The following is a 16,988-nucleotide window of genomic DNA, read 5'->3' on the forward strand; positions in this document are numbered from 1 at the left end:
ATGTAATTATGTAAGAATGTTAACACTGTTATATTTTTTTAGTATATTACTTGTGTGGTGTAGAAGAGAATTATTTATGTAGAGATACTGCTTGCAAACCAATGATGTAAGATGATGTCATGGGGTAGGACTGGATAAGTCTGACTTCTTCCTTCTCCATTCAAGCATGTACTAGGTATAAGCAAATTGATATTGGATTAGCATTTGTTGGATATGTGTAAAATTATGTGTGTTGACATATCAACTGTCTTTACATGCTTGAAAGAATAAATAAATCAAATCAAATCAAAGACCTGTATAGGGTTTTGTTGTGCAGGGTATACAAGCTGCGGTCCAAAAATAAATAAGAAAACTGTATTGGGTGAGCGAGACAGTGCCTGTGTGTGAAATAGATGAATGAGAAAGAGGGTGAGGGGGGGAAAAAGAGAAACTGAGCAAGAGTGAGAGACAAAGAAAAAGAGGCATGAGAAAGAGAGTTGTGGCCTATATCTGCTGCATAATGGTGCTAAAAAAGGCTTCATGCTGACAAACACCATCTGACAGAAGGCTTTATTCAGTCCCCTCAGTTACACATCGTTACAGTATGGATACAGGCAAGAGAGAAAAAGTGAAGGCAGCAAAGACAACAAACAATGAAAAATACAGTACTGCCACACCAGAATCCCTACACTGCATAACAGTCTGGGTATCCAGAATTTCATATCCATCCACATGCTTCAAAATTTTATCAAATAAAACTGACTACGAACATATTTTGCACTATTACAGAACAAACACGTACAAATGCAAAACCTGATGATTTGCTGCATCGTAAACATGGAACAGCGTTGCATCCTAGGAAACAGAATGCCTCTAAGCCCTACAGCCAATCAGGTTAAGTGAACCATCTGGCTTGGGGTAAAGCACTGTGGGAAGTATGTCAAATTCCCTTCCTCTCCCTAAACTGGGAGATAGTGACACAGTCCGTTACATCACACTGTAGTGACAGTCAGGCTGAGATTTCCTCAGTTACTTCTTAAACCACAACTACATGAAAAGCCGGAGTTAACCCCTATTATGGCAAGTCATGTGCTTACCAGATTAACCAGTCATATAAAATATGTAGTGTTACATAAAAGGTGACAACACATTGTTGCCTGTTATCAGAGGAATGCATTCACTTAAATTGGGAGTAATCGGTGCAACAATGAATCTGCCCTCAGCCTGCATTAAAACAAGTTTTGTTACTCCACGGTCTGACATAATTATCTACTGAACTAGTAAGGATCAACTAGTAAGTCAGGCAACTGAACTAGGAGCAGCATACTCAACTAGCATCCTGCAGGTACAACAGCTGTAAGTAATTCAAGAAATAGCCCTGTTGGGCGCCTCTCTCTCACATAGCAAGAAGTCCACCTGATCACAGAGCTCTAGAGAAAGTTCTTAGAAATGCATTTGAAAATCACTCCCCCACTAAAAGGCAGATGAAACGGAGGCCTGGTTCTACATGGTTCACCCTGAGTCCACTCCAAAACAAGTACGTGATTTGTGCTGCTGATTCAATAGCCACCCCTACTTCAGATTATCAACCAGAACTATCTACTTTGAACTATTTATAGAAACCAGCACAAACATATCCTCTGTCTTTTCTCATGACAAAGTTAGCATGGCTCTGTTCCCAAAAGTCTGTCTGACTCTCTGGTCCTTTTTTCAACAGGATTCAAGATCTAGCCATCTTGTCCCATTTGACCAAGCCCAGCATCTTGTTATTGCCTAATGAGCTCAGAAAGACCAAGCTACACACTAGATATCTTTTGCCATCTATGCGTTTGTCAGCTACAAGAAGCTATACAACCTCTAAACCTGTCAGTGGGAGCTTCCCACTGACAGGAGGACAAAAAAGCATGACAGACATTAAAATGAATTGAAATAATAGCATATACTGAGTGCAAAGTATATGCAGATAATAGCTATAAAATAATACATTCAATATGCATTATAAAATATAGATCCTATGTCAAGCACAGATGATTAGGCTGTTTACATAAATAATGGCAGCCACAGTAAAACTTGTGTTAAATATTGAACACATCTAGATCTGCAAGATTCTAGTATACTTTCAAACCAGTCCTCTATCATGGTAAGGCATTATTGAAACTCTGTGATGGCTCCGGAGGGTGTGTGATGGTTTATGCATACTGTGTCCTAATCTATTGGTTTATGCATTAATGGTGCAAGTTTACTCAGCTGGGAACATGATGTACGAGACTGGAGTGGTAGGAGTATGGATGTATGACCGGAGCAAGTGCGATAGCTGCGACCCATCACCAGATTTACAGTCAGATGTGTGCGTATGTGTAATCTGCTTACCTGCCGTTGCTGATCTGCCGAGGTGAGTGACGGAGATGGTCCGAAGGTTCAGGCCTGTCAGGTGAACGTGATCGACTACCTCGCCCTTGGGATCGATTTGAATGGTCTGATGTAAGTGAATGTATTTCTGAAATGTCTGTGAAATTGTAAATAAATGTCTGTGTATTAGCATGGGAGTAATGACATAAATCAAGATATTTTTTAATTAAAAAAAATAATTCAGCTGTTATTTAAATGTTCCCTTCTTACTGCTTAAGAAAATATAGATTTGTCATAGCTTGAGCTATCAAATGCTAGCCACACCCAGAAAGGCAATGCAACTTATCTGTTGTCTCACCATCTCTATCTGAGTTATTAGCTGATGGGATGCTGTCATCGAGGTCAGGAACATTGAGCAACGTGGCTCGCTCATCTCTCTGCACCACCATCTTCAACTTGCCCTTTGACCTCTCAATCAGCTTCTTGGCATCTACCAGTGATAGGTTCTCTGTAACTGTGCCATTGATCTGCCAGAGGAAGGGAAGTGGATTAGCACTAGGACTGAACAGACAAATCACAATAATCTCAAGCACAATATTTCTGTAGAGCCCATGATGTGCTTTGGAAAGCTATGGAATCATCACAATGCAAAGAGGAACTGGGAACATCCTAGTTCTCCCTCACATTAACAATAATGATGCCAGTAGTAAGGAGAAGAAGAGGAGGCTATAACCAAGTTTAAAAATATGTAATATAATTAGGATCGGACTGCTTTTAGTGTTTCCAGAGACACACGAGTGTTTTGAAACATACACCCTCTACATGGAAAATCTTTATACTTGTTACTGAAGTTCTCTCTCTCTCAGATAGATAGATAGATAGATAGATAGATAGATAGATATAGTTCTATTGGTTTTGGTCTTTCAGTCAAATTTCAACTAGATATTTTCTCTTCCACTCTTCAGAACAATAAGATTTTAAATGCATCCTCTTTAAAATTCAAAGCGACAATGGAATGTGTGGTATCCCTGCTGGTGAACTGTGACCTCACTTTAGCTCTCTTAGCCACTTTCAGCAGCTCACAGATGACCTTTACTGCGTGTTGTCCATCTTAAACGCGCCTGTCTTACCCACATGCCCACTTGTTGCAAACACTCTTTTCTCTTACCTTAAGCACAACATCTCCCTCCTGGATGTTTCCATCCCTGGCAGCAAGGCTCTCAGGAGAGATGTCCTTCACAAAGATGTGGCTGGCCAGTCGCAATCCATATTCTGCTTTCAGAGGTGATAAGCATAACAAAGTTATATTAACAGTGCACATCGATTTAACCATCTCTTGGTTCTCCAGGTGATCCTTGAATTCTGACTGTACTGATGGGTCTTTACTGTTAATTACTAGTGAAGTTGAGAAAATCCACAAAGCTTGTTTTGTTTTCTGTATATTGGATGCATCGACAATATACATTAGTCAACTTTTCATATGCTTGGACATTGTGTTGCCCACCTTCATTTTTGCGGGACTTGACAAGGGTGACCTTGGCGGGCCTGGGTGGAGCAGATGAGGTCTGTGATCGGCGATCAGAGCGTGGTGAGGTGCTCCTCTCCCGGGAGGCACTGTGCTCCTGCCTGCCGCTACGCTCACGATCAGGACGCCTGCCGGTGCCCGCACCTCCGCTTGCCCCTCCATATGCACTCTGGCCGCCACGACCATTGCGGTGCTCATAGCCATCATCCTCATCAGTGTCCCCTTCCTCATGCTCTGACATCGTTTCCCTATCCCCTGCCCGTGAAAGAGGGACCTGCACTTTCCTTTTCCTACGTATAGTCTTGGAAGAAAGAAAGGTTTTTATGTTAAAGTGGACAAACATTATTTTCTAACTAACATCTGTTAATGCATGCTTTGTAACATCAGAGGTCAACCTTCAACCCTAATTCAGGGCAACGCATTATGTTGAACTTACTATCTTTGCATTTTTGCCACTCTTGCGAAGTTGCTGCACAGCGTAGGCATGTTCTACATTGTCCATAGAGACAGCATTGACCATAACCACTCGATCATTTTCTCTGGGGGGGGAAAAAGATGCCTAGACAGTTATAATAGTTGTACTATTTGAATCTACATAATGCTCAACAGTTGTCACCTATACAGGATAAAACAGGAAACTTTATTTCAACTGATTGAATTCACAATAACTGTTCCTACATATTTTTGTACTGAACATGAACAAACAGCTCAACACTGCTGTCATATGAAAATAATGGCACTGTAGTCGAGCACTTACTGTAGCAGCCCCTCTGCAGGACCTCCTTTCAACACATCGGAAATGACAATGGATGTCTCTCCACTCTGGAAATGAGGGTTGTCTCGCCCACCTGAGATGGCAATGCCAAACCCAAATCCTGCAGCCTATACAGGTAGAAATACACACAGGACTGACTGATGTGGCAGATACATTAAAGGTGCATTTGGGTTTACTACAAAGAAAAGATTAATAAGCTCTCTGCAGGGTAATTCTCATTACTTACACTATGTAAACAACAGAATGTGCAGTGAAGAGGGCTCTAAAAGATTGGGACATTTAGTGTAGACAACAACAACGTTATTTTCCAAGAGGTTTCCATGGATGTTTTGAGGACTGCTGTGTTTTTGCCAACGCAAAAGCCAGCACCAAGGGAGCATGCCATGTGATGTAAATGGCTAATCTTACAATCACAACAACACAGGAGAGCTGCGAGGCTGAGACACGCAGGCCACACAGTGTTGCCCCTTCAACCTCAATAAACCGCTACTAATTAGATTACAGCAAGCCAGTCTAGACAGGTGCTCTACATAATCCCACAGCACAACAGCATCAATTAACTAGTTGACTGTCTCAAAGCAATGTGCATTCAGACATTCAACATATAATAAAACAATGAGTATATTAATTTATCGACTACCACTAGTGGAATGTGACTTTGAATAGCTTGACAGTTAACCTGATGACGCTGATTATGCCACAATGGATGTTCAGTGATGCTAACCTTACAATAGCTTTTGAGGAATCATAATGTGGCTAAAGCACATTGTATATTATACTCTCCTCTCCCTTCTTTCCTGGAGTTGTGTCAAGGAGAAGAGTCTGAAGCCAACAAGAAGGAAATTAGATGAAGTAGTAAGGAAGTGGATGTTGATTTCTATCTTCCTTAGCCTTGTTTCCTGCCATCTGGGTTCCCTGACTATTGTTCCATTACTGCACATCCTGCTGCTACAGCTGGCCCTTGCAGTAAAGAGTGAGAAGAGAGATGGAAGGGCAGATGACAGAGAAGAACAGGGAGGAAACAGTAAATAAAAAAACACACACACACACACACACACACACACACACACACACACACACACACACACAAGACATGCTACGGGATTAGGATGCCAGAGACATGCAGAGAGAATAGAAGACAAAAGAGAAGAGGCCTAAGTGAATCGAAGAGATGCAAACTCTTACCCTGTGAAGGGTCACTGTGTGCTGTTCCCATATGACCGTTTCCTCCATTGCTGCACTCTGCAAGACAGGACACAAGACGGATAAATCATTATTGTGAGGCCAACTTATTAGGTAGATGTGTACATTCAAATGCAATCATTTAGTCCTGCAACAATTTCCATCTTAATAAAGTGGTTTTGGTAGACACTGGATCAGAACGGTTTTAAGTCAGCTCAGTGGTAATTTCTGAGGCTGTAGTTAGTTAGCAGTATTGTGGAACTACGTTTTATTTAAAGGTCGAATGTTTCGAACCTTTTACATACTTTAAGGTATGGATACTAGAGATGCTTGCCAGCGCAACGCCTCTCTGAAAATGTAAGGGCACAACAGAAAACATCACGTTGCTTTACATGACATAACACTATGCAAGAAGACATTTCACAGTTACCCTGTTACCCCACAGCAGAAGTGCTGGATAGTAACGACCATGGTTACAGCAGAGAAAAGTGGACGAGCAAAGTCAGCCAAAGTTTGGGAGCACTTTATTTTACACTCAGAAAGAAGACTGTCTGTTACCAAACATGCAAACGTATTAGTCGTGGCAGAGGAGCATGACGCTAATGTGATGGCACCTAAAGAAAAAACATGTTGGAGTTGATGTTGCAGAAGAAGGGAAACCTGGAGTTAAGCGAGTTATTATTTTTAGTAAATCTAAGAAATGATGAAATGAAAATTAGGATTTAAGTAACATGGTTAAATTGTTATTATATTATGATGCCAATTATTTATTTAGGAACATAACAGTGGGTTTTGTATGCTGTTAAGTGCAGGAACATTGATGACACATATGCAAATTAATGGGTAAATGTGTTGAGGCATTTACTTTTAACCGTCAGCAGCAGTAGTCATGTTTGTACTGGCTCTATACATTAGCATGGTATGTTTTATGAAATAGAAATTACTTTAATTTGTAAATATTTGTGTATTTTGTTAACACTGTAAAGACCTATTGTACATTTGATTGTTGCTCTATTCTTGAACAAATAGTTTTGTTTAATAATGCAATGCACAGAAAAAGCATTGTTTAAATGAATGAATTTGTTTTTATAATGTGAAAAACAGATTTCTGCATGTTTTTATAAATCTGATTATTTCTATGATTAATTGATTAATCAACAATAATCATTAGTTGCAGCCCTACTTTATATTATGTATGTACTGAGGAAGCGGATACTGACAAACTGACTCATGAAAGCCTGCAATCAAAACATTCCTTTATACAAGAATGCTTGTTTAAATTCCACATGTACACCTAGTGTTTCCATATCCGCTTGCATTTCAGTAGACAGAGTTACCCTTTGGCGACTAGCAAGGCAGGCTCATTTGCTTATTTGCACAACTAAGTCCTGCTGTCACACAGGCCAACGGAGGAGAAAAAAAAAAAAAGATTGTGAATGGAAGCAACATGAGTAAACAGCCAGCAGGTTCTGACTGTCACCAAAGATTGAGTAAACATTCCTATAATATTTCAGGTTGAGTCATTTGAAGAAGGTATTTAGTCGCTCCTCTGATCAACCCCACTGGATTCAACTGATACCAGGCAGCCATCTTTTGCTATCACTCTTTTCTAATTCAGTTACATAAGACAGTTTCTCTGCATGGCTCAGGAGCTTTCTTTTTAAACCATTATTAGGTCAAACACGCACTCCTAATTTTGTGTCACAGACCACTGTTTTGTTTTTTTATCCCCGAGCACTCTGTCCCCAGCTTTAAATTTCAGTTTTACTCTACTTCACTCCAGCTGATGAAACATCACTGCTGTCCTGTCTGTCTGCCTGCAGGGAGGGATGGTACAGCTGTCTGGGGTGTGCCGCATGCTGTCTAACGTGGCAGGAGAAGAAGACATAAACACTACCACATGTGGCAGGGTGCTTATTTACTACACCTTCTATAAACAACCTTTTAAAATAACACACCATGTCACCTGTCCACCCTATCATTAGAATAATCTCACTCCCTAACCCATTAATTATCAGATAATCCTGAGCAGTCTCACCCATCATCTTTGACATCATCACTGTCATTAACTGCCATCACCTTCCCTTAAAATACAGTTTCCAGGGGTCTGGCAGTCTGGAGTTGCTAACTAGACCACAATCAGCTGATAAATCACTTCTGGAACAAGTTTCCAGCTCTTTTTATGTAGTCACTGTAGTGCTCTATAGCCTAGCAGTTAACGTGATGATAATAGTGACCATGACGGTTTTATTTGAAGCATAAGCCGATGAACTGCATGCATGCTTTGTCGTTTGTGTACATGATTTATTTGTAGCCCATTTTTCCACTGAAGAATTTTTGCTTTTTGGTGTCTGTTGGACTTCATGCACAGTTCCGCTCTCCCACCCACCTGGCTAGCACCAGCTCACTTTTGGGCTTCACTAGATGTGACCGACGCATATGCACAACTTCAGTGTTTGATCTGTTCCATCCACACCGACTCTGACCGCTGTGCAGCGTCTCTCATCCGAACACGCTGTCTGTCAGCAGGAGGGCAGCACAGTGTTTATATGTTTTGATTTATTTATTTTATTAATTTGGATGTCTCGGATGGGGGAGTAAAACCAAAAAGCTCAGTGACGCCAAGAGCCTGATGCATCAGAAGAGATTCAAGTAAAAAGTTTCCAACACATTAACAGGCTAACTGGTGACCTACCTGATTTAAGCAGCTGTCTGTGGCGATTACACTCCAAATGCACCAAAGGGAAAAAACTCGAAACATAAAAAAACGAGGTCCAAGTAAGAGGTGTGTATCTCAGAGTCAGTGGGGATCGACACATATGAAAGATTGGAAATCTATTCCACGTTGAGATGGACGAGTGACAGACCTGCAGATAAACGTTGCAATGACAGTAACGTGGAGATTATTATGTCCGTTCACCATTTTTACAGTGAGAACATAATTTGTGCATTATCTGTATTTTGCAGTCACATGCAGTGCAACCTTTGAAAAAAGTCTGTTGCACCTTAAATAAATTTGGTCACAAAATGCAAGTGATCACTCGCAGTGTGGAGCCCTGCTGTACAAAAAACACTTCACCCTTTGGCCCCAATTTCCATGGCAGCTCTGTGTGGATGTTATTTATGTCCATAATTGACACAGAGGGGTCCCACCTCTCTATCCCTCCTCCACTGTCTGTCCCTACAACTCCCACAGTAAAACACTATTGTGTGAAAGGACCTGACCCATTTAACCACAGCTCCCCCCAACATTCCTAAACACATCCACTCCTAAAGTGTTTTGTGATATACTCATCCATCCATTCATCCATCCAACAGTCCAGGCACACAGTTAGGGGCTACGCCACGAGAAACAGCAGTGTGCTGGGGTCATGTGACCAGGCAGTCAGACAGGCAGGTGGCCCTGTCCTTGAATTGTGGGTGGCACTGATAGGCAGGGAAAGGGAGAAGGAGGGGGGAGCAAGGCTTTAGACTGCCTGTGCTACTTATATATGGTACCAAATGACAACATTAAAAGGACCCACTCCTTTTTCTATTTTCTGTAAGTCATAAGGGTGTAGACATGCTTGCACTGTAAGAGGTCAAGTACGAGTCATAAGAGAGACGGGAACTTCACGAGTCATAACCTGGAGCTTCGTGTACGTGTAATCAGGAGGTACTTGAAGGGTTGATGTGGTCAGTTGCACTTTGCATTGCAACTGCATTTTTACCTGGGTTGATCACTGCTTACACGAGGGTGGAGCTGGGGTCAACACACAGACACACAGCTGAGCATATGACAGTGAGTCAACACCCACGATGCTCATTAATCATACATGCAACAAAATCTTCCAGTAAAGGAGACTGTATGGGCGGGTTAGCAATCAGCTGCTGAACAAGCAAAACACAAATTTGCAGAAATGTGACATCTTTGCTGTTTTGAAGTTCCTGTTTTACCTCCAAACCAGTATGCTTGTTATGCTAATACTTGATACGTGATGATGCTGACATAAAACCACCCCCTCACAAAAAAGAAGAGCCTCTCAAAGAAATAATGCAGTGCAGTGAGGTTTATGACAGACAGAGCTCTGGTAAACTGGGGGACAGCCAAGATGGTTAAGGAGAGACAACTTGTCTGTCTTGTAGGCTGCTTAGGATATTTACTCTACTGAAACTATAGCTCTGTCCCTCAGATGAGATTAGTATGATAATTATTCATTGAAATGTTAACTGATGATTAGCAGCTGGCTGATTGAAAGTGAGATATAAGGAGGGTAGAACAAGGACAGCAATAGAGTGCAAGTCTGAGAAGGGCATTTGATAGCACATACTAGCAAATACTAAAGTTTATTAAGAGACATGCACTCAGCCACTTTATTAGACACACCTGTACAATTGTATGCACTTCAGTGCAACACTTCTGCCTTAACATCTGTGTTTATGAAGCTCAAAATGTTTCCATTTTGGTGAAATTGTCATAAAAGTATGAAGTCATTTATATGTTTAATGAGGTCAGAGTTAAAGGTGGACTACATTATATTCAGGTGTTCCTAATATTCTGACCCTCTCATGTATGTAAGCTGAAGAGAACAAAAATATAGACGCATCTAAATATAATGTAATCCAGTACAACACCACCTTTAACTATGACCTCAATAATAAACATATAATAGCATTTATATAGTTATGGTAATTTCACCAAAAACAAACATTTTGAGCTTCATAAACACAGATGTTAAGGCAGAAGTGTTGCATTGAAGTGCATACAGATGTACAGGTGTGAATATTAAAGTGGCCGGTGAGTGTATGTGATGCAAATGAGGGAGCCTAAAGTGGTCTCATCAGTCACAAAATAAACATCCACAGGGAGGAACTTTGTGTGGAAAAGATTTTGGCAGTTGCAGCTCTGTGTCAAAAAAGAAATGTATTTCATATATAACAGGAGCATTTCAGATCATACAAAAGCAAATATCACCGGGGCAAAACAAACACAAACCTAGTGCGTCTCATTTTCTGGAAAAAAAAACAATAAAAATATTGATTGATACAAATGATGGGGTTTATCTCTGAACTCATAGAGTTGGGTGAAACAATGGTGCATTTGATGTTACGCAAACAGACTGTAGCCAAGTGTATTTATACATCCATGTTAATCAGACTTGAGCTCTGGCTACAACCAGCCTGGTGGTCCTGCCTGACCCACCATAACCCACAGTCCAGTACTGATGATAACAGCCCACTCAGGATCTTCAAAGGCACACACTAAACCAGTTCTTTGGGGCATACTGATGAAATGACTGGAAAAATATCGTTCTGAAATGGACAATAATAATAACCTCTCACTCTCTTCAGTCTTCAAGCCTGTTCACATTTACACAAACTGAGTACATAGTGTTAATAAGAACCAGTGTAACATAAGCACAACCATTCTTCAACCAAAAGTCAGCTGTTGAGTATCACTGAACATTTGTGAAATAGAAGCATTCAACCACTAACAGCCATAAAACATGTTGGTTAACAAGTTGTGTATGCAATAATAATTAAGCAGTCAAACTTAACTGTCTTAGGTTTTTCTTAGCCGATAGAATTAACTTTATTAACTTAAAGAGGAAACTGATCATGCAGGAGGTGATGATGAGGTCATCTTGTGAATAAGACCATGAGCTGTGAGGAGGTTTAGGAGAAGCACAAAATAAGCTTTTATCTGTGCTTCACCAATGAAACTGTTGTCCAGCAGTGCATTACTCACCACCTCCCTTCATCTGAAACACAGGAATGCTTCATACAGTGGGCGTATCAAACACAAAGTCTAAGATGTACTTTCTGAGAAAAACATGGGAAAAAAATGTGGGGGACATAAAGAAAAAAGATGAAAGAATGGGTCAGGACTGACGTTTCTTCACCTGAATGAGAACCATTTAGTATTCACATTGGGTTATTCTGAGGTAGAGACAAAAATACTGGCCTAGCGAGTGTCCAGATGACGCCAAGTGTGAGGTAAAACCCTGACAAAGCTTTAGGTCAGTGTGCCTGCTCCTCTCTGATAGCCTGAGGCAGGATGTCAGCAAGAGCAGCCACAGTACCCACAGGAAAACACTCCACTTCCTGTTTGCAGGAAACTGCTTCAGCTTCCAGAAAAATCCCTGCACACACTACTGAAAATTCCTCCTAGTATAACTCACCTTATCTTACAAACTAAAAAAATCTCTGTAATCGACTTTGAGGGTTTGGTAGGGGGCACGTGGTCACTGTTAAAGAACAGGGCATTAAAATATTACAAAGGCAATTTATCTCACTGTGTTTTAGTCAAATACACCAAGGTTACATTGTTTTTACTAGACTGTCCTTGTTTATTCTTCATGACAATTAGGCACTCCTGTCAACACAGATACATAAACAACCTCAAATACAAACAGCTATGAAGGAGGAAAAAACAGCCCTTTATTCCGTAAGCACACACAGTTACATATTGCTCAGGTGTACTGCAGAGTGGTCAAAACACTGCTACAGAAATATCTGCATTACAGGTCTATTAAAACACAGCTACAGACAGGAACAGAAGAGAACTGTAGAGAAGAGACATTTTAGGATCAACATTTAGACTGGCAGCGTCCACTGAAACACCACCCTGTTCCAGTAGCTCACCCATCACTGGGGCAATTGTAGCCATGGTAACCATACCTCCCCTCTTACTGGACCCTAATGAAAAGAGGATGTAGTACACTGAACCAGCACATAATCAGAAACACATACACATGGAGTGCAAGACCCCAATTGCAAACACATGCATGAAAGCCACTGATGTAAACTTTTACACCGTCTTTCAGATGAATGTGTACTATGCTATCCTATGAAATGCACATGTAACAGCAAACACAGCAAAAATAACTGCTGTCACCTTCAGTGTTACAGAGGTGAATTCAGCAGTAGCCATTTTTAGGGCAGGATGTGGCTGTGATGGGAGGGGAGATGGCTGGACTTGTGTGCGCACACACATGGGTGTACGGCTGAGGGCAAGTAGCCAATAGGCAGATGACGACGATGATGATGATGCACAGCCTCAGTCATCAATGATGTACTGTTGTGCTGACATGCTCAAATATGCTTGAGTTAGAGAATTAGTTTCAAGCTGCAGCTCTACTCTGTCACACAGCTCTGTTAAAAATCCCTCCATCAGGACTGTCCTCAACACAACATACAGGATACATGCACACACCTCTGACTGAAAACTATCTGACACAGAGACATAGTGAGAGTAGGAATAAAATACATGGATACTGGATTAGGTGCAGGCACCAGCTACTTTCACTGTCCACAGTGTGGAGTGGGGTGCTCACTGCTATCTACTGACCCAGACACACGGCTAGGCTAGGTTAGCATCTCATATATGGCTTATCCAGCAGCAAAGTCATCCTAGCTCAACTACACTAATTGTTCTCTGAAATAGGATGAGTGTTGAGGTCACAAAGGAGAGTGGTAACCTCTGGTGGGATTTGGACTCCATTTTTTCCACAATTCTTCCTTTTGGTTTAGAACAAGCTGTGTGTGTGCGTGTTTTATTTTTATTTTTTTACATGCTTCAAAGTTTCAAATAATTGGAATGCCAGGGCCCACCCTCACAAGAAACTTTAATATAACAGCTGTAAGATATCTTGCTGCAAAGAACAGTTTTGTTTTTTCTCTTTCATGGTTCAGCTTGAGGTTATGATAGCCAGGGTCCAAGGCTGGAACAGACACCCAAAATGGTTCTGAATATGTCTCTACTCACTGTGATCTCCATGAGCCTTCATTTTGTGCAACTACGAAAATTTTCCTCCTTCCAATAAAAACAATGAAATCAACTAAAATAACTTAAAATAGGTTTGGTTAAGTCAAACACTGTGTTAAAAAACTGCTTCATGATTAGAGCCTGACTGACGCACGTCACAACCACTGTTATCAGCATTTACTGACTCACACTTTTGCTTACAATACATAAGTGGAATGAAATGAACAAGTACATGTGAAGGAGGAAAGTACTGCATGCTGTAAGGACACATGAATATACTGTTTTTCCACTGTTGTTTCTAGTGGACTGTATCTAAACACACACACTACACTTGTGCTTTGTTTCTGCGTCTGTGAAAACAAACTGAGGATATAGGCTTTGAAAACGCTAACCAGATCCAGCACTGGAATCTCTGGATTCAGCCAGTCGCCATAGACACAGCTATCAGTATTCCCACCCCAATCACCACACACAAACTCTGCAGGAATGTGCCGATAAGGACACAAGGCCCCACCCTGCCTGTTTCTAATTCTAAACAAATTCCCATCCTTGCCTTGTGCTCTGGATGTTTCTGCTCAACCCCCTTGTCCATTTTATTTTGTCTCCTTTCCCCAGCTTATCTCTGTAACAATGAGCACAACAAGAGAGCAAGGCCATAGAGCAACACATCCGCTGAAAGCAATGTAATAACATAATGTGACTGTAAAGGCAAGGTAAAAAGTCATAGTTTTGTAACACTAATAACAGTTACTACTGTCAAGGCTTTTAGGTTTCTGAGTGTAAATGACTCTCTCTATGACCACTTGAAACCATGTTGTGATATACTGTATCACAACAGTAAAGTTTATGAAGAACCTTACAGACTGCAGTTTGAGTTGTACAAACTGACACTATGGATCTCATATTAGCATGCATGTTTTCTGTCTGAATTCCATTAAATTGATTAGCTACATCAGCAACAGACATCTAATCAGACATTTAACCCAGCAATTAGCCTATAGACCTGTACAGAAGGTCAGAATCTAAATTATTTTTAACCATATTTTAGGCCATATTGTCCCACCACAACCACAGTTAACAACCAAAGCAAACTTAAAAAAGTACCAAAGTAGAACTTGATCCTGATGCCGTCTTTTCTTGGTATTCAATTCAACTAGTATTAGCATGAAACTGCCCATGGAAATCCAAACCTTCCATTGTGACAAGTGAGCACAGCATGTGATAAAGGTCAAAAGCCAAGCAGCACAGCATTTAAAGGGTTTTACAAGTGTTCACGTGGATCTGTGAACAGTGAAAAACCAAAACATTGGTATTTTGAGGATTTGTAAATGATGGTTTCTACTGGCTGGATTTTACATCAGTGAAACTCACTGTACCACATGGGCAAACAAGCATATACACATGTTAAACAAAAGGGTGATTCAGCAAGTGGTTACTCAGTCTGCTGATGTTTGCCCGCCTCCACAGTACACAGAGGATGATGAAAATTAGCTACTACCAGCATGGACAAATGTAGAGTCTCGTCTGCCACAATGTCAACACAAAGTCTACGTGTGATTATGCTGGTAAGAGCAGAATTTGAGTGTTCAAACATAAACTTGGCACAGGCTGCTGGAATATATGATGCAGAAGTAAAACCCATGTTGACTTTCAAATTTGCACATCTTTCAAACTACAAAATTCTGAACCACAACTCACAAATCACGTGGTGCCATAAAACAAGAGGCCAAGCCCACTCGACAGCATTCCCAAGCCTTCTAAGGATTGTGCTACAATAGGCATGTTGTGGGGCAGAATCTATCGTGAATTAATGAGTTACTGATGGAGAGGGCATTTTCCCAGCACTAAACTGGCAACGTAATTACCATTTCTCCAAGAGATGACAGATAGGGAGGGGGTGCATGCATTCTTTAATGAGATGAACAAACAGAAAGATAACAAATAAATGACTTCTAATGACATCTAAAAAGAGACCGCACTACACCCGGGGGCCCGATTAGACAGCGTTGCTCAGCACCTCATGCTTTGCGAAACAGCAGCGAGTGAAACACTTCACTCTCATTGAAAACAATTGTAAAATCCTGCTCCACGCTAAAGCGCACTCAGTCTGATCTGGGACTTTACTACAACAGATCTTTACACCCTGCAATGTGCCTCGTGAAAAAACGAATGAAACCCTATGATCTTGTTTCTGTTCTTGTATTTACTATTGGCATACTTATAGTGAGTGGACGTCATTACGCTGCTTCAGAAGACTGGAAACTGCAGACAAACAATGAAAACATGTTCATCCTGTCTTGACCACATTCTTTACCCTGAGCCAAGAGAATCTATAAACACGCAAGTTTTGTGTATGACTACAGCTGCACAGTAATGTCATAAAGCAGTTTACAGAGCTGAGAGCTAAAATTTATACTGGAAAACTATAACCAGTATAAAAAACTTTTCTTTGTATAGTGTCTTATACTATTATTATTATTTGAAAGGATGAAAATATTTTGAGCCACAGCAGCAACACTTCAGAGGTTACCAGCAAACTGGTGCAGAAACAGAGACAACAAATTTCAGCGTAGCTCCTCTTGCATCACTGAGCTGTGTCGTGCACTCTGCAAGCAAGTTAACAGCAGGTGAACTGCAATGCTGTGCAAGTACTAAAGACATGCACGGGGCATCAGGTGGTCCAAAATCCCAAAATTCAATTCAAGCCACAGCAAAATCTTGTACCAATTACTAAAGAGAATGCATGGCCAAGATTTTACTCACCTAGTCTCAAATTGAATGTCCCCCCCCCAAAATGCTTCGGCGGATTAAACCATGGATTTGCAGTCTGACATAAAATAACCCAACATTATACACATGCTCCACTCGCTGTAGTCACAACTCAATACTTCTAAAGCAGAATCACAGAATCACAAAACATCATCTTAATGAACTGAAATAACTGTACATTCCTATTCAGTTCAAAGGAAGATTTCCAAATAATGGCATACTGTTGTGATGCCTCGCAACCATCTTCATGCGGTACTGTGAAAAATCACCCTATGAGTATTGTTTTTGAAACTTGTCCCTCACAAGAGAACTATTAACATTTGTTGCAAGAACAATTACATGCTCGGCAGTGCTATTAATGACAGTCATGTCTTTGACAACAACAATGACTTGAACATTGAACACTGAGTACGATACAAATGGTGTTATGAGGTGTGTGTGTATATATATATATATATATATATATGAGTTGTATTATATAAAACTTTAAAATTTATATACATTACATACAGTGCCTTGCGAAAGTATTCGGCCCCCTTGAACTTTGCGACCTTTTGCCACATTTCAGGCTTCAAACATAAAGATATAAAACTGTAATTTTTTGTGAAGAATCAACAACAAGTGGGACACAATCATGAAGTGGAACGAAATTTATTGGATAT

General features: G+C 40.7%; 1 protein-coding gene across 14 annotated transcripts in view; it reads right to left on the minus strand.

The window, feature by feature from the left end:
* tjp1a (tight junction protein 1a) overlaps window positions 1-16,988 on the minus strand; it is a 107,253-nt gene that overhangs the window by 26,582 nt on the left and 63,683 nt on the right. For all 14 annotated transcript variants that reach the window (XM_020606626.1, XM_020606633.1, XM_020606641.1 and 11 more), the window contains 7 exons: window positions 5,814-5,870; window positions 4,611-4,735; window positions 4,290-4,392; window positions 3,833-4,154; window positions 3,497-3,600; window positions 2,687-2,855; window positions 2,350-2,485 (listed from right to left, as the gene is read on the minus strand). In XM_020606626.1, the coding sequence (XP_020462282.1) occupies window positions 2,350-2,485; window positions 2,687-2,855; window positions 3,497-3,600; window positions 3,833-4,154; window positions 4,290-4,392; window positions 4,611-4,735; window positions 5,814-5,870 (1,016 nt within the window). The remainder of the gene's footprint in view (window positions 1-2,349; window positions 2,486-2,686; window positions 2,856-3,496; window positions 3,601-3,832; window positions 4,155-4,289; window positions 4,393-4,610; window positions 4,736-5,813; window positions 5,871-16,988) is intronic.

Source organism: Monopterus albus, unplaced genomic scaffold (genome assembly GCF_001952655.1).
Source record: "Monopterus albus unplaced genomic scaffold, M_albus_1.0 scaffold4.1, whole genome shotgun sequence".
NCBI classification, from domain to species: domain Eukaryota; kingdom Metazoa; phylum Chordata; class Actinopteri; order Synbranchiformes; family Synbranchidae; genus Monopterus; species Monopterus albus.